This window comes from Tiliqua scincoides, chromosome 3, assembly GCF_035046505.1.
Source record: "Tiliqua scincoides isolate rTilSci1 chromosome 3, rTilSci1.hap2, whole genome shotgun sequence".
NCBI classification, from domain to species: Eukaryota; Metazoa; Chordata; class Lepidosauria; order Squamata; family Scincidae; genus Tiliqua; species Tiliqua scincoides.
The window spans coordinates 87,722,450-87,740,654 of NC_089823.1; the positions used below are offsets into that span (position 1 = coordinate 87,722,450).

Here is an 18,205-nt window from a genome sequence, read left to right on the forward strand (position 1 = left end):
TGTTTCAGTTGAGTTTATGAATGCTATCCTGAATTGTCTGTGGGAATAGCCAACTTTTTCCCAGTCCTGCGCACTTTGGCTGTTGTAAACAAATAGAGAGTTAGGAAAGCTGCTCATTCTTCTCTCATGCTATTTATTGGGGCTCTCCAAAATTCTGCCCTGTGGCTGGATCTGGGGTTTGGAAAAAGCTCTCCCCCCCATGAGTGGCACTTACTGTTCTACATCCCGGTTCCCAGATCAGCTTGAAAGAAACGCAGTGCTGTGGCAGAACGGTAAGCGCCACTCGGGACAGGTAGGCTTTTCTTAAGACATAGTGGTTTCCAGTTTGGAGACCTCTGCTGTATATAGTTTAGAGCCTGAGTTTCTACATTTTATAGCGAAGTGTGTTCAGCTGTTTGCAGCTTCTCATTTTAGTAATTTTAATCGAAGGTCTATTTTGTGACATAATCTACAATTGCTTTCTGTCAGGCTCCTTTGTGCTCATCTCCTTTGTTCTAACGGGGTTGTGTGTGTGTGTTCTTAACTTACAGGGACCACAGCTGGTGCAGAGTCTTGCTTCCAGAAACATTGTCAAGATTGCGGCACACTCAGATGGCCACCACTACCTTGCTTTGGCAGCAACTGGAGAAGTCTTCTCTTGGGGTTGCGGAGATGGTGGGAGACTTGGCCATGGGGATACTGTGTATGTGTCATAGAATATTGGTGGCTATTGATCCTTCAGGCATGTAGACTAAAATGAAGTAGTGATGTTCTGAAAGGCCAGTTACAACAGGGCTACAACTGAGAACAAAACATTTTTATTTGTGAAGTTAGTATGCCTGTTTACATACGATTTGAAATTAAAACCATGGGGTACTATACCCTGGATCTGCTAAGAACTGTGTAAGGTACTCTTTTTTAAGTCCTTTGTTTTCTGTAGGGATTCTTTCTTTTTCCTTCAGTTCTTGTCTATATTGAGCATGCTAAACTGGCACTTGGCTCACCATCTTGCAGTTCTGTTGCACACTGATCTACAGTTGGCTGAGCAGGGAGCCATCTTGCAGCATTCTTCAATAAGCCTGTATCTGTTAAATGTTTATTTTCTGTATAAAAAAGGACATTATGCAGAGACATTGGTAGAGAATAACTAGTCAAAAAATTTTTCTCACATACTCTGCTATGTGATCAAGTAAATTGGTTGTCTTGAAAGGTTGGTCACCAAGGAGTAGGTTCTCCCTACTCTCCCTACTGTGCATGGCTGCTGTCAAGAAGCAGTGAGATGAAAAGAATGCAAGTGAATGTTAGAAAGCTTTGTTAAAAATGCAACCCTGAAATTCTCATGATCTCAAAGTTCCCAGTTGTGAAACTCAATGCTTGCTTTTTTAATAAAAGCCTGAGAGTTTTGCAGGGCTCTAAACTGTTTGAATACTTTATATCTTGTGGACATGGAGCAAAATCAAGCAATGCTGGATAAAAATTTGTTTGTATACTAGATTTTGAGATACCCAATTGACCCAAACTAACCCAAAGGACAAAATTACCTAAGTGCTATATACTTGAGAGGAATTTAAGTGTAACCAAACTGTATCTGAAAATCAGAAACCTAGGTTAGTGTCAGCCACGAAGATAGTGATACTTTCTAGCCATCTAATTTCTAGCGTTTTATGGTTGTCAGCAGCCTTGAATTTTGAAGGAAGGCAGGGTAAAAAAGTATTTGGTACCTGAAAGAACTGATTTTTAAGCACTTGAAATGAGACTATTTTGCCAATTTCCTAAATTGGCACCTGCCCATATTGTAATGCAAAATTCTGCAAACATAGGATAGAATGTTAAGTGGTTTCTGTTATGAGGAGATGAGAGACCTTATATTTTGAATGCTGAAATACTAGATAAAGAGAATGAGTGGTTATGCTGATATAAGGGTCATAAAGAAAGGAATCTCAGCAACTTTCCGAGAGGTTGCTTTGTGCATGAAATTTATTTTCTTGAATTTTGTTTCTTTAATTCACACTTGTGAAAATGGGGAGGATGTTTTTTTTTAACAAGTCTACATTGAGTGCTAAGTCAGATCACTTTTGAAGCTTTGTTTTCTGAATTAGACCTTTAGAAGAACCAAAGATGATTTCTGCTCTGTCTGGGAAGCAAGCAGGAAAACATGTTGTACATATTGCATGTGGAAGTACCTATAGTGCTGCAATCACTGCGGAAGGAGAGTTGTACACATGGGGTCGAGGGAACTATGGCAGACTTGGCCATGGTAAGTTTGTTACTTTCTTAATCTGTATGTTAGAAAGTTGCAAGGTTTTAATCTGTTTTAGAGTAATTGAACTGTGTTTTGTTACCAAAGGTTCCAGTGAAGATCAGACAATCCCAGTGTTGGTTACTGGACTGAAAGGACTGAAGGTCATTGATGTATCCTGTGGGAGTGGTGATGCTCAGACTCTTGCTGTGACTGAAAATGGTTAGTGATGCAACCATCAGCCCAACTAAATCTGCCAGCATTTGGAATGTTTGGGGCACTTACGTCCATGCTTTTCCTTGTTTTTTACATTTATGTAATAGTTTGAGCAGGTAGTTCAGCTGCTAATGACATCTAATAATAGCAAAATTGGTAGTTCATATTCTAAGAATTAATTAGAAAGAATAGTTCCACAACCATTTTAAAGTGACTCTTACCTGAAACTCAGTCATAGTTTATTTTGCATTGGCTGTAGACCATAGCAGTGAAAGTCAATGTAATAGCTAATGCTTGAAATCAAGAAGATGATAGGCTGCCCAGGCTTATAGCATTCTGAAGGTTTAGTAGCATAGTGCGGACAATGCCGTTAAACTCCCTGAGGTTGAAATACTAGAGGCTAAATTCTTCCCCCAACACTTATGTGGAGATGAAGTTTGAGGATATTCCAGCTCACTTGAATTTGAATGTTTTCTGAATCCACTTCATAGGTATCCCTAAGTGCACTCCTTCTGTGGCCCTTAGACCTGAAATGGGGATGTATTCAATTGAAATGAGTGTGATTTATGCATTTTTAATTATTGGCTTTGATACAATCTCTGCAGGCAGGTAGTCTCTTCAAACACTGTCTGCAAGAGCAAAATACTAAAACTAGTATAAGACTTTTGGTGTAAGCGTACTGTCAACTTACCGTAGATACTCGCCTATAGTACATGAAATTTTTTCCAAGTAATCAAGCTCAAATTATCACTTCGCCTTATCTCTGGGTCAATCAGAGGGCAAAGTCTTTCAACTCTGAAAAGTTTTGTTTCTCAGGTGACAGACAGGCACTGAGTTTCTCAAGCAGCAGGCAGGCACAGTTCCTTAGAAGCAATTTGTTAACCTTTTATTCTCCTTCCTTCTGCTGCAGCCTGGTTCTGCTTTGCAAATGCTTGCAAAGCTGGTCTGTTTTTTGAAAAACCAGGATGGGAATCCTCCTTTCCATTTGAAGCAGGCTACAATTCAATGCATCCTTACTTAAGAATAACACCCATGGAAAGCAGTGGGTCTACTTCTGAGTAAAAAGGGTTGCAAATATATGCAGCTGCATCTCTCTGCTGTGAATTGAATTGCACACTCCCAGTTATGTGTTATGGGTTGTATGTTGTACGTAGAGCTTCTGGCTTAACACACCCGACACCTTAAAGGTGGATTTGATTCATGGTTCTCCTGCAGTGGTTCCCAACCTTTTTCACTTGCATATCCCTTGGCAGCCCATTTTTCATAAATTGTACCCTTCATATTGGCAGAATGTTTGTAATTAATAATACAAACCCTCATCTCCTCTATATGAAAGCCCAGACTTCATGTATTTATCACAGTGTTTTCTCTTTTTATCTGTTTGAAGAACAGAAGACTCTGCCTTTGCAGTGTTTTGCGCCAGAAGTGTGCTGAGAAATTCTGGGTGATTGAAAACCAGCACAGTAAAAAAGCTGAAACATAATATGGAAAGTGATCAATCACTGGTTCAAACACGAATTGATGACCAAAAACTAGCGATTCGTGGGGGTTTTACAGCCAACTACCTATCTCCCTTCCTGCCTTGCTGGCCGTTGCAAGGCATTCCTGTCTTGCAAGGCATTCTGGAGCATGACCTTCCTGCCTTTTTCTACCATTATTCCATTCTTTTTCAAGTACCCCTAAAGGTCCTGTTGAGTGTCCCTGGGAGTACATGAATCCCAGTTTGGGAACCACTGTTTTATTGATATGTTGTTTACAGTGCACTTACTCTGATAGTGCTTACAAAAAGATGATGAAGACCAGAATTTAAAAAGAATAAAAATGTATCTTATGATCTTTTACTATGTTTTTAATAAATTAGAGACAACAGTTCTTAGGTAACAATTAGTGGTGGGTTATTTTTCAGGATCTGGCCTTGAGTAAAATCAGACAAAACTATAGTCAGACAACTCCCTAAGTTTAGCCCCGACTTATCCGAGGGTCATAGGAAATTCCATGATTGTTGGCTCAAAACCTACCCCTCACTTATCTGTGGGATCGACTTATAGGCGAGTATCTACGGCAATTCAATCATATGCATTTTTTGCAGGTATATTTTAAGCTGATTGTGTTTAAGGCTCAGTTTAAACAAATGTTTAGAAGTATTTTATGCAATTGCTTGAAGGAAACCAAGTACCGTTGCGCCAAACAGTGTGTAAGACTATATGAAAATTTCTTATAAAAACAGTCTAGGATTGCAGGTATCATCTATCAGACAGATTGAAGTACTATTCTGATTTGAAATCTGGAAAGAATGCTTAAGTAGCTTTCATAGTCAAAAGTGAATTTATTCTGTCTTAGTATGAATAAATTCACTTTTGACTATGAAAGCTACTTAAGGATTCTTTCTGGATTTCAAATCAGAATAGCCTTTGTATCTGTTTTTTTGATGGATATCTGCAATCCTAGACTGTTTTTATAAGAAATTTTCATACAGTCTTACACACTGTCCAAGCAATCATGAAGGACCTTGCTTTCCTTACTTCCCATTGTGCAAGGAAAGCTTAATCAGACCAGTGGTTCTCAAACTTTTTGGTCTCTTTTTGCAGCCCTTTACACTCCTAATTGGAGTCTCAGGGAGCCTTGCTGGTGCATATGCAGAGTCTCGGGGATCCCCAGAGCACCAGTACTTGCAGCACGTTGCAGCACTGAGCAGATGGTGGCCCCTTATGTTGTGCCCGTGGATTCCCTGAAAGGGTCTCGTGGAACCCCAGTACTCCTAGGAGCACACTTGGAGAAATACTAATTTAGACCACATGTCTAAAAAATTGAATTTCTGTTAGCAAATACAAGTATGCGCCACTTAACAACCCTCCACTTAACAACGGGCTGCATATACAATGGTCAAAGCACAAAGAGGCTCTTAAAGAGGCAGTCAGGTCTCCCATAGCCTACAGCAGTCTGTTTACACAGCAAAGAGGCTCTTAATGCAGTGTAGAGGCCCTTATCTTCAGTAGCTTGTCGAGCTAGCTAGTGCCTGGCATGCAGTGTCCATTTACACAACAAAGGCTCTGAATTGGGCTGGGTGTTTGCTTAATGACCTAATCACATAACAACAGGGATTAAAGAACGTATCCCTGTTGTTAAGTGGTGTACACCTGTAATGATAGAAATGTTGCTAAAAAGGCTGTCTCCTTTGCTTTTATGATGGCAAGTGAGCATTATATGTTTTTAGCTGTGCATACAATTGTTTCTATAACTGATTCTTTTCTGCTTTAAATTTTTCTGTTTAAAAAAAATGGCCAACCAATTAAATTACTGTTGTTCTTCTAGGTCAGGTGTGGTCTTGGGGGGATGGAGATTATGGCAAGTTAGGAAGAGGTGGCAGCGATGGTTGCAAAACTCCCAAACTGATAGAAAAACTTCAGGACTTGGATGTTGTCAAAGTACGCTGTGGAAGTCAATTCTCAGTGGCTTTAACGAAAGATGGGCAAGTCTACTCCTGGGGAAAAGGTGACAATCAGAGGCTTGGGCATGGAACAGAAGAACATGTTCGATACCCCAAACTTCTAGAAGGTTTGCAAGGTACGTGTAAAGGCAACTGCTAGTTAGATTAACATAAAACTTTTTAAGTTTAAAAAGTTATAATGAAAGTTAAGTTGAAAAAGATATTGTCAGCACAGTCCTATGTGTCTAACGTAAAAACAATACCCATCGAGTTCAGTGGTGCTTACTCTTGGGTAAGTGTGCCTAGTGTTGCAGTCCTAGGCACAATTGTTGCTGGTGGAACAAAGTAAAATATCTTTTGCTAATGTGTTATGTTTTAAACATTGCTGAATCCATTTCCAGAGTAGAGTTAAAATTAGCTTGCCTCTTAATTTGAAATGGATCATTCTCATTTTGCTTGTGTTTTCTTCCAGGGAAGAAAGTAGTAGATGTAGCAGCTGGATCTACGCACTGTTTAGTACTCACAGAAGATAGTGAAGTGTATAGCTGGGGTAGCAATGATCAGTGCCAGCATTTTGATACCTTGAGGATCACGAAACCTGAGCCTACTGCTCTTCCTGGACTAGATTCCAAGCACATAGTTGGCATTGCTTGTGGGCCAGCACAGGTAGACTTAATTCTCTGTACTTGATATATGGGTTCCAACAGTATTTTCCAAGTGGTTGCAGAAATGGGCCTCTTCGTTTTGAGGTTTGTCCATGGTATCTGTATTAACTTTGGTAATGGATCTTCTAACATCCATTTTATATTGGAATTTTCTTTCCTATTAATGTCTTTATGTGTTCTCTTAAATGTCATGTATTGCTTTTCTTCTGACCTTTTTAATTGACTTATTGATTTCAGAATGCTTGTTAACTTTGTTTGTATCCTCAATTTGAGAACTTATTGTAATTCATTTAGCTAGGCCATGGGGTGGCCAGCTGAGATTCACTTGCTTGAATATCTTTCCTAGGGGGAAGGTGTTTTGTTTTAACTGAACGCAGCTGTGAGAAATGTTCATTTGGAGTAAACATTGGGGCAGGGAACCCTTTATTTCTGTGGGCTGTTCCTCAGGAATTGCCCCCTTAAAGGTGCTTTTTATCTGTGTGGAAAAGATAGGAGTACTTTCTATCTGTTTACCCCTCCCACCATGTGTGAAAACCAGCTTTGGGAGGTGGTTCTGCAGAGAAAGAAGCATGACTGCTTCAGATAGTAGCTTCTAACAGCAGGTTTAGGATTAAAAATGACAACAAAACCCTCAGAGAAACTGTCATGTATCACTTGAACTTCTAGTGTATGTATTAACTGGCTTTTGGTTACTTAAGTCATGTGCATGACCTGCCAAACTTCTAGGGAAGGGAAGATTTTATGAGCTTTGGGGGACACTACCCTTCCAAGCCTAACAATGTTCCAAACCCAGCAGTGGACAGAGGTGGTCCAGTCATGTCAGATTGGGTAGGGAGAGCAAGGCCCATTCCTCAAATCTTTATTCGACTTAAAAGGTTGAGAGCCCAATCCTGTGGTCGGCAGCATGGCTCTGTGCCGCTGGCCACAGTCGTAAATGCACCGTAAGGCACGTTTGTGGGGCTCACCGCTGGGCTCCTGCCGGTGCTAGTCTAGCGCCGGACGGTGGCCCAAGTTGTGCAGCTCGGTCGTCTCCCGGACCGCCAGGCTACAGAACGGGAGGCGGGGGCGTGGGGGAGGTGTTCTGGGGTGGGCGGGAGGTGTGCCGAGGGGTGGGCGGGTGGACGATCCGTGGAGCTGAGCTCTACAGGATCCAGGGCGCTCGTGCAGGGCTGCGCGCCCTACACAAGCGCCTCGGCAATAAAGTGAGTAGCCCCATTGCAGAGTTGCTTACCTTGCTCGGGGAAAGGGGACGAACATCCCCTTCTCCTGAGGATCCTCCCGCAGTAGCGTGGGAGGCACAGGATTCTTTGGCAGCCCTTTTCGGTGCCGCTGAGCCTGGGTACCCCGGGCAGCTCAGGATTGGGCTGTGAGTTCTTCTAAACATGATGCTCCTGATGCCTGTTTCTTTTCCCTAAAGGTTTAAAGTCATTATTAAGAATACTTGATTATGGTTAATGGGTTGGGGAAGCCTATCTTCTGACCTGCAGTTTTTCATCTCAGTGAAATTTACATTAATTCTAGATCTTGTAGGGCTTTTTTCCTGTTTCTACATAATTGTCACATAACTGTCCTTCTTTTAGAGCTTTGCTTGGTCATCCTGTTCAGAATGGTCCATCGGATTGCGTGTGCCTTTTGTGGTGGATGTTTGCCCAATGACATTTGAACAACTCGATCTCTTGTTGCGACAAGTAACAGAAGGGATGGATGGTACCTCTGACTGGCCACCTCCTCAGGAGAAAGAATGTATGGCTGTTGCTACTTTGAATCTTCTAAGACTTCAGGTGTGTGACATTTCATTAAGATACTGCTGACTGAAACAGTTGGAAGATGGGTTTCCTCCATTAGTTAGTCGAAAGACCCTGAGATTTGGTGCAAATTCAAGCTAGGCCTGCTTTCTTGCCTTTTGTTCCTACTTGCCACAAATAAGAGGGGTGAGATGGCTGCTTTTGAAAGTCAAAAACAAGGCGAGGGCAAACTCTGATGATGGAGGGCTGCATTGGAAGATGATGCGTCTCCCTTCCTCTGAGGACTCAAAACCCACAGATATTGACAACTGTAAATTTTGCAACTGTAAGTTCAAACTCGCATGGAAGATTTGGAACTTGTGGGTTAAAAAGATAAAAATGTTTTTGTTTTATTCCATTGAGTAAAACACTCATGGATAAGGAAATTCCCACGGTTGTGCACTTATTCCATGGCAAGTGCTGATTTCTGTGTGGGTTTCTTCAAGTTTGGATCTAAGTTACAAAAAATGTAGGAAGGGCAGTTTGGTTTTAAGTTCCTTTCCAAATGGTTTGCTGAAAGGGGGGGAAGCTAAGCAGCCCCCTACCCACCAGAAGTGATGTCATGGCCTGAAGTGACATAATCAAGCAGGAACACATTTAACAATCTTAGGCTGCAATCCTACCCACACTTGGCCAGGAGTAAGTCCCATTAACTATCATTGGTAAAAGAATATACATAGTAGCTTGTTAAAAGTACAGGTTTGTAACTTTTCCTCAAAGGCAGTCACATACCATGGTAGCATCAAGTCTTATATATTAAAATAAAGTATTGAAATGAGTGGGGTGCCACCAGGAATTGGCTCACAACCCACCTAGTGGGTCCTGACCCACAGTTTGAGAAACACTGCCATAATGTATATAAGGGCAAGCTCCTATCCATTCAGTGTAGGAAATTGAAGTTGGAACTGAATAACTTTAGGATTCAGTTAAAATCACTAAACTTCATCACTGCTGAATTACTTGAGTGAAAGACTGCAATGAAGTATTCTTCGTAAACAAACAGTTGCGTTGGAAGAGCTGGACTGTCTCTTCTACAACACTGCCTTAAATTCTAGTAGGCATCAGGTTACTGGAAGATACATCAGACTCAGAAGTTGAGAAAATGAAGGGCAAAGGGGATTGGACAAGTTTCTGGAGGAAAAATCCATTACGAGTTACAAGCCATGATGTGCATGTGCATCCTCCTGATTTTAGAAATGGGCTATGTCAGAATGCCAGATGCAAGGGAGGGCACAAGGATGAGGTCTCTTGTTATCTGGTGTGCTCCCTGGGGCATTTGTTGGGCTGCTGTGAGATACAGGAAGCTGGACTAGATGGGCCTATGTCCTGATCCAGTCATGTTCTTATGTTCTTATCCCCTTTGCCAGACTGTCAGAATCATCATCACCACCAGTCCTATTAGGTACCAGTAGAAGTTCAAAATATGTCAATAGCTTGATTTTACTATTCCTTGCTACCCATACTTTAAGAACGCCTCAACCCATATTGATAATGGAGATAGTTAATGCAGTAATCAAACAACATCATTGCTCTGAGATAGAATCCCATACCCATAGTTAAGAATTCCTGCTTTTTGCTTTATAAGAGTCTGCTCTCATTTATTGATTAATTTTTAGAGAGGGTGGAAAGCTGTTATGGAGCAGAGGCACCACTGTCTTAAGAATTCTAGATTTTTTTTGTGTCACTACTTGTAAACTAACCTGTGTGTTTTCTATTTCAGCTTCATGCTGCCATTAGTCATCAAGTAGATCCAGAATGTCTTGGTTTGGGCTTAGGCAGTGTCCTGCTGAACAGCTTGAAGCAAACTGTGGTGACTTTAGCAAGTAATGCTGGTGTCCTTAATACTGTGCAGTCGGCTGCCCAAGCAGTGCTGCAGAGTGGATGGTCTGTACTGCTGCCAACAGCAGAGGAAAGAGCTCGTGCCCTTTCAGCACTTTTACCCAGTGCAGGTATGTTTGTGCGGGGGGGGGGGGGAGCTTGCAAGTTTTTATGCTTATGTGCATGTGTGTGTTGGGTTTCCAGTCAAGTCCATTCTGTCAATTTTTAGTTTCAGGGAATGAAACCAGTGTAAGTCCTGGACGTAGATTTATGATTGATCTGTTGGTTGGAAGCTTGATGGCTGATGGGGGTCTGGAGTCTGCACTGAATGCTGCTATCACTGCAGAAATTCAGGTATGCCTTAGCTGTAGATTGGTAGAAAATATTATAGTGTGTATTTATATGGTTGCTTTCACATACGATTCACTTAGCTTAACTGTTTATATGGTTCCTTTACAGCGTGGATATTATCATTACAGTCATACTTTTTCTACCAATTTTTAGCCTCCTTAGTTGAGAAAGCAACTCTGTTCTACTATGCTTTTCTTTTTCTTTCTTTTTTTCTTTTGCTTAAGGAGCATTTATTCTTTCCCCACAGTTTGGGCTCTGACATTACCTGGACCTCTTGGGCATGGGGCCCAAGGCCATTGTCCCCCCTAAGGTGTGAGGCTGTGCACCATGTAGCTCTCAGAACTCAGCTATCCGAAAGTTTAGTGATGGTATGTGACATCACCCCCGAATGTCTGGAAACCCCTACCTTATAGCCATGGAAGGGCTTCATGCAGCATAGGGCATTCTCACAGGGAATGCTGTTTAAGGCCCTTGAAAACTACCAATGTGTTTGGGTGGAAATGATGGCCACTTACCACTTCACTAGAGTCATAGCCTATCCCAATGGTGAGCCCAGTGTGATTACTCGCCTGAAGCTGCTTCAAAATACGGGGAAGCAAGTTGTGTGGCATCACTGGTTTGGCATTGCTCTAGCTGGGAATAGCAGTTTGTGGTTGTGCCTCAGTTTGTCAGGAAAGAATCCAGATTGCTGACTGCATGGAGAAGAGTAGCTCCTAGTGGTTAGCACGTACCTGCCTTTCTCTTCTTTTTACTTTCCCTTTTTACTGGATCAGTACTTGAATGGGGGGAAACTGGTAGATGAATCTGCTGCCACCATCCTAGGCTAAAGACAGCAGGCAAAGGAGTGCCATCCAGGAATAGCCACCCCTCCTGGAGAGCACAGAATCCTAGATGTTCTTATTTAAAATCAAATTGCTGTAGTGCCCACAAAAATTAGGTGCAACAACCTGCTGAATTACAAGGCAGGCAACAACTCAAAATATAAAATAGTTTATTAAAATTCCAGAACAGAAGAATCATATGGAATCAGACATAATAGGCAAAAGGTGATAGATAAAAGGATGGCAGGCTGATGGTAAGTGCCTGAGCTTGGGTGAATGGACACACAGAAATGGTATTGGGTGATGTAATTAATAACTCCCAGAATGCTGCTCTGGACCAAAGTGTACAGAACCTGAACATATTTCTGTATGAATGAAGTTTGCAGGTTAGTTTGTACTGAAGAGAGAAAGCAAAACAAAATTAATACCTTAAAACATATCTAACTAGAAATACTATACCCTATTGCTAACTGCTTATTTGTTGCAGGAATCCTGGTTCCTGCACTTACAAGAGAGTAAGTGGCAGTGCCTTCCATGAACCGGCATTAGATTTCACAGCAGACCTAGTGGAAAACACACACAAGTATCCCAGTGCTTGAACTTAAGTAACACAGGCTTGGTGATGTCCACTGTGTCAGTAGGCACAGAGTGGTCCAGGAATGGCATTGTGAAATAAAGGACAAAAGCTGCAGGAGTATGTCTGAGGAGCTTGCAGAGGCAACACAGAGGCTCTGGGTGATTAGAAGTGTCCAAAAAAGAAAGAAAAAATGGGGACAGATGGACACACAAACACGCAAAGTATTTGTCACACAGCTCTATGTTACTGCCCTTCTCTTGAATTGGAGAACTTCTTTGTGACTCTGAATAGTACAGGTCCAACCTTGTTATACACAGGTTTTTTATACATGGATTTGATTCAGCACAAATTGCCACTGCAAATGAGAAGAAATGTGCTGATCCCTGGAGAAGGAGAAAAATGCATCCCTTTAAAATCAGTTTAAAAAACTGCTTTTCTTAATGTTGTAGAGACAGTCATGCAAGTGATTACACCCGTGGATTCACCCTCGCAAATAATGAGACTCAACCTGTAATAAATTTGGTCTGCTGATTATAAACCTTAACTTATTGCATTCTTTACAGCTGATATCTTCCATCTTCTTCTATAGGCTCCACCTCATAGCTTTGAAATTGTGAATGTGGCTCTTTGGAATTAAAAAAAAAATCAGTGTAGTTGTCCTGACTTTTTTTTTAACATCAAAGAATGATATTCATGAGTTTGAAAATTTTGTTCATTACATTTCCTCAAGTAGTGGTTGGGAAAAGAATAAAAATGGGTTGGCATGTGAGTATGACACTATCTTGATCTTATGAAGTCTAAAACAGGGATAGAATTTAGAGTTTCTTCTTGTCAAATGCTACCACACTGGCATTGCTGAAATCTTCATGGATTCAGGATTCTTCTTTAAGTAGTGATTTAATAACTGATTACATTATTGAATTCAGCAGTTCAATCTATTCAGATGACTTTTTCTAATGCAGCCTCTTGCCTCTTGCTGTCAATCTCAGATTCACCTACCATAAATATTGAGGATGCTACAGTGAGAGAATGGCAGAATTGCAGTCTTTTTGGGCCAATCATTTTGTTTCTCTTTCAGCAGACACAACTTCATTAAACTATGTTTATTGTAGAGGGCGATGTTTTCTGATTAAACTCTTCTTTTGTAGGATATAGAGGCAAAAAAAGAAGCCCAGAAAGAAAAAGAAATTGATGAGCAGGAGGCAAATGCATCAACACTTCACAGGAGCAGAACACCATTGGACAAGGACCTCATTAATACTGGGATCTATGAGTCTGCAGGAAAGCAAAGCTTACCTCTGGTTCAACTAATTCAGCAGCTATTAAGGTAGTTTTTCAACGAGATAATGCTGGATCCATTGCCCTTCTTTCTCATTTTTCTTATTTGACCATGGTTTTTCATCAGCCCTCTGTTTTGTTCTTGTGTTTAGTTTAGTTTTTTTTTTGTTACTGCACAGTAAGATGCAACAGGGATAAACTATAGGTTGGACCACCTACTTGTACACACTTATTAAAAGATGCATATGCTAGACTGTCATTTCAAGTGGCAAATATGCATGAGCAGTTTTCTTAACCATGTAACAAACTGCTTTTGGAACTGAAAGGACTTCCTAAAGCAGATTGTAAGATGGAACCAGGTGTCTGCTATTTAATAGAGGTGAGGGTCAGATATCTTCTCTGGTCATAGCAAGACCCATGTGACATACTTCAAGTACTTATTTGATTTTGACCAGTGATTTTATAGTGAATTACATATGATATTATACCCAATAGTGGGCATATTACATTACTGCAATATATCTTATTTCAGTGCAGGCTTTATTTTCTAGTAGCTTACTTGTCAATCCTACTGTTTTACAGAGGCCTGAATGGAAAAAAATGATGTGGAAAAACAAAACACTTTTATTTTTTAGAAGTTCCAGAGGGGCAGCTGTGTTAGTATATAGTAGCAAATAGTAGCCAGGTAGATGCTGACTAAATTTTTGCTGTTCTTTCTTTTGAGAATCATGGAGTCCATGCATATGGGCAATGTTTGACACTATGACATGATCTCAACAAAGTAATTACTGAATGAAATCCCCAGTGGTCAGGCGTGTCTGTGTGTGTGTGGGGGGGGGGGGGAGCTGCAAATAGCAAAGTAAATTTACAAGAGGAAATTAAACAATGCCGATCTATGAAGAGCTTAAAATTATGCAAGATAAACCCAGTGATGATATTCTTTCTTATTATGATACTGGTAACAGCCTGGCGCTGAAGCCCACGTCAGTCTGTGCTGGGCCTCCACATCAAGAAAATGGTTTCTCCACCAGTCGGTGGAATAAATTTTCAGGGTGGGGGGAGGGCGGCAGAGATGGTGGTAGACACTGTCACTGAATCCTGTACCTCCTTCCAGTCTGTGAAGCCCTACACAGGCCTCCTTGGTTCTGTACCAGCAAAATAGCTAGCACACCTCTGAGGAGACCCATAGGGGCCACAGCAGCTTTATATGGGAAAAGGAAATAAATGTTCCCTTACTCTGAGGACGCCCTGGTGGCTGTCCTGACCCTATAGGATGCTGTAGTGGGCATTTCAGTGCCACTGCTCTACTGGGTGCCACTGGGGGATAGGATTGGGGCTTCTGCTCTGTAATGTGATAGGTTTGTGTTGTGATGCCAAGTTTTTGTTATAAATTCTGATTCAGGTTTTCTTGATTCCATTTTAATTTTTTTTATGAGAAGACTGCCTCTTTAAAGTCTACAGTGGAATGATTTTAAAGATCGACATGTTGTCTGGCTTCTGGTTGTTGTCATCTCTGATTACCAATTCATGTTCATTTATTTTGTGTAAAAACAGAACTATTTGGTCTCATATAAGTAGCAAATAGGCACTGTTGGCAGATAACACTTCACTTTGAATGATGAATAAGTAAGTGAGTAGTGTAGCTGATATTATAGGATCCTCTAATGATGAGTAAATATAGGGACACAGTTTGCAACATAGTTTGTGGCAGGATCTGGTCGTGTCTGTAATAGTTTGTTTCTGGTAAACAGTCTTTTAAGATTACAAGATAATCTGTAATCCAGAGACACACTTCTATAAAATATACTCAGAAGGGAAAATGATAGAACACCACTGATTGTACTGTGCAATTCCTAGCTTAAACAATCATCAGGGGACTTTCTATAAGCAAGACTAGGCCTGTCACCAAAGCCTGCAAGAGATGAGTCACTGTCCAGTGTGGGCTGTAGGTCATTGTCTATATAGCACTTAGGAGTGGTTTTACCTGGAGCTATCGGATTTCACTTCATGCTTTGGATGGTGTAGGCCAGTGTTTCTCAACCAGTGGTACTTGTACAGCTGGTAGTATTTGAGATGGTGTCTGGTGGTACTCACGGGATCCCTTAGACCCCCGCTGCTTGGCAGCAAGATCAGCAGTGCAACATGACAAACAGCAGTCTTGGCTCAGCAGGCAGAGTTCCAGTGTGCGCTTTCCTGGCTGCCCTGAGCTCCTTATCGCTGTTTGTCACATTGTGTCTGGTGTCCCAGTACAGATGTAATTGGCAATGCCATCATCACCAGTTGATTCTGGTGGTACTTCCAATAGGTGGACCGTGTGAAGTGGTACAATGGGGGGCAAATGGTGAGAAACACTGATGTAGTCTGTAATCCACAGAGGCTTATATCAAAATAAATGTGGTGGTCTTTAAGGTGACACAGGACTTTGATTAGGGGGAAAAAAATCCAGATTACTTTTTTGAGACCATATTATAGTGTCAAATAACATTACCCAAAAGTATGAGCAACCCAGCATTAAAGAAAAGACATGGCAAAAGCTTAATCAGTGTTCTCTGGACAGTGAGATTGTTGTTTTTTAACTTTAAAAATATGTTTTTATTTCCATTAGGAATATTGCTTCACAAACAATAGTCAAACTGAAAGATGTGGCTCGTCGCATTTCTTCCTGTTTGGATCATGAACATTACAGTAAAGAGAGATCTGCTTCTTTGGATTTACTGCTGCGTTTTCAGCGTTTACTTGTTAGTAAATTGTATCCAGGAGATAATGCTGGGCAGGTTCCAAATACATACAGTGAGTAGGGAATACGTATTGAACTATTGCTAGTATGCTGTTAACTTTAAGAAACTTCCAGTTCAATATCATTTTTGAATTGCTGCTTTTCTATGAATTTTAATTATGTTATGTGCCCTTATTTTTTGACAGGTCCTGAACTTTTAGGAGTTGGTTCACTGCTGAAGAAATACACGGCCCTTTTATGTACCCACATTGGAGACATTCTGCCTGTAGCAACTAGTGTTGCGTCCACTAGTCATAGGCATTTTGCTGAAGTGTCTCGCGTTGTAGATGGGGACTTAACAGGTAGTGACCTTTATAGACCATGTTGTCAGTTTACTGACTGATAAAAGAGAACAGATTGCTAATTTGTTGTGAATGCAGTGTGCATGCTAATAGTGCTATTGCTAATAGTGTGCATGCAGATTACTCTTCTAGTTTTTGTTGAACACTTTGTTTTCTCATAGGTGTACTTCTTCCCGAATTGGTGGTATCTATAGTTCTTCTCCTTGGTAAAAATGCTGGTCTCATACAAGAAGCGGGTGCAATTCCTTTGTTGGCTGGCCTACTGGAACATCTGGACAGGTTTAACCATTTAGCTCCTGGAAAAGATAGAGATGACAATGAAGACTTAGCCTGGCCTGGGATAATGGGTATGTTTTTAATGTATTGGATCCAAGGTTCCCTTCTTCCAGGTGATCTTTTCTATTTATAGAGCTTATTGATCTTTTCAACAGAATTTCTCTCTGCGTGTTCAGAAAATCAGCAAGGTTGAGAATCTAAGGATACCAAAACCTCCTTCTGTTGGGTCATAGAATGTTCTTGTTACAATATACATAATTATGTAGCATTTTCCTTGTTCTTTTGGTTCTTGCTTTATTTTATGGACCAGAAAAGCAACATATTTTTTTTTACCTGTTAGGTTCGTTCTTTACAGGACAGAATTGCAGAAATAATGAAGAAGTAACACTTATACGTAAAGCTGACCTGGAGAATCACAATAAAGATGGTGGCTTTTGGACTGTGATTGATGGCAAAGTCTATGATATAAAGGATTTCCAAACACAGTCATTAACTGGAAGCAGTATACTTGGTGAGTTTTTGATTTCCTACTGAAAATGTAATTGAAAGACATGCACGTGTGTATTCTAACAGATTGTATTTCTGTTTCCTTTAGCTCAGTTTGCAGGAGAGGACCCAGTTGTTGCTTTGGAAGCAGCTTTGCAGTTTGAGGATACAAGAGAATCAATGCACGCTTTCTGTGTTGGCCAATATATGGAGGTAAAACTTGGGAGAAATGATCTGCAATCTGTCCATTGTGTTTTAAAGAGAATATGCTCATCTGTGTATGTGGTTTGTTAGTAAATGGTTTAGTTTTGGTCCCTCCAAGATTATGACACATGTATTTCCAAGGATGCCTGTATTCTATAGTGACATTTAGCCTGTGCAGAGCAGGTAGATGTAAATGAATCTGATTACAGAGCTGGAGTATTTTTAAAATTCAGATGTCATTGGCAAAGAACGATTTTCTGGTGGAGAGTGACTCTCAGTGATGGCAAATAGTAGAGATGCAGCTATTCGAAGGATGGACATTCAGTTGCAGTAGCGTTGAAAACCTTGCTTGGTGCCTAGCAATTTTAGTGAAACAGTGCCAGAGCATACTTAGCTGATATAAAGGTGGCTTTTGCTTTTATATGATTGCTTAGTTTTTGCAACAGTCTGAGAGTGAGTGTGGTACAGAGGATACAGCATCAAGTTTTGACTGATAAGCCACAGAAGTCCTCGGATAATTTTTGACCAAATTTTTGACCAAGTTACCTTTCCCAAATTTGCCTCAGAGGATGGTTCTGAGAATAAAATGGAGGAAACTCCATTCAGTGCATACTGAGTTCCTTGAAAGAAAAGAGATGCAACTGCACTGGCTGTTAGAATGAGAATGCTGAGAACTGGGCAGTTCTTTATTGGCGGGTAGTTTCTTGGATGTACAGAGGAATTATACTACACTACAGTATAGTACTGTATACTCGTGCAAGGAAAGCGCCCTACAGGTAGACCACAGCTGCGATACAAGGACATCTGCAAGAGGGATCTGAAGGCCTCAGGAGTGGACCTCAACAAGTGGGAAACCCTGGCCTCTGAGCGGCCTGCTTGGAGGCAGGCTGTGCAGCATGGCCTTTCCCAGTTTGAAGAGACACTTGGCCAACAGTCAGAGGCAAAGAAGGAAGGCCCATAGCCAGGGAGACAGAGCAAGGACAGACTGCACTTGCTCCCAGTGTGG

The 18,205-nt window shown here is 41.1% G+C and overlaps 1 protein-coding gene across 5 annotated transcripts in view; it reads left to right on the forward strand.

Annotated features, from left to right (window-relative positions):
* Positions 1-18,205, forward strand: part of HERC2 (HECT and RLD domain containing E3 ubiquitin protein ligase 2) — a 127,475-nt gene that overhangs the window by 33,202 nt on the left and 76,068 nt on the right. For 4 of the 5 annotated variants that reach the window (XM_066622097.1, XM_066622102.1, XM_066622098.1 and 1 more), the window contains exons 12-25: positions 531-682; positions 2,079-2,236; positions 2,327-2,440; positions 5,747-5,998; positions 6,334-6,527; positions 8,107-8,307; positions 10,031-10,259; positions 10,358-10,482; positions 13,026-13,204; positions 15,761-15,945; positions 16,078-16,233; positions 16,395-16,580; positions 16,850-17,020; positions 17,105-17,208. In XM_066622097.1, coding sequence (XP_066478194.1) covers positions 531-682; positions 2,079-2,236; positions 2,327-2,440; positions 5,747-5,998; positions 6,334-6,527; positions 8,107-8,307; positions 10,031-10,259; positions 10,358-10,482; positions 13,026-13,204; positions 15,761-15,945; positions 16,078-16,233; positions 16,395-16,580; positions 16,850-17,020; positions 17,105-17,208 — 2,406 coding nt within the window. The remainder of the gene's footprint in view (positions 1-530; positions 683-2,078; positions 2,237-2,326; positions 2,441-5,746; positions 5,999-6,333; positions 6,528-8,106; positions 8,308-10,030; positions 10,260-10,357; positions 10,483-13,025; positions 13,205-15,760; positions 15,946-16,077; positions 16,234-16,394; positions 16,581-16,849; positions 17,021-17,104; positions 17,209-18,205) is intronic. The other variant, XM_066622100.1, reaches the window with a different exon arrangement.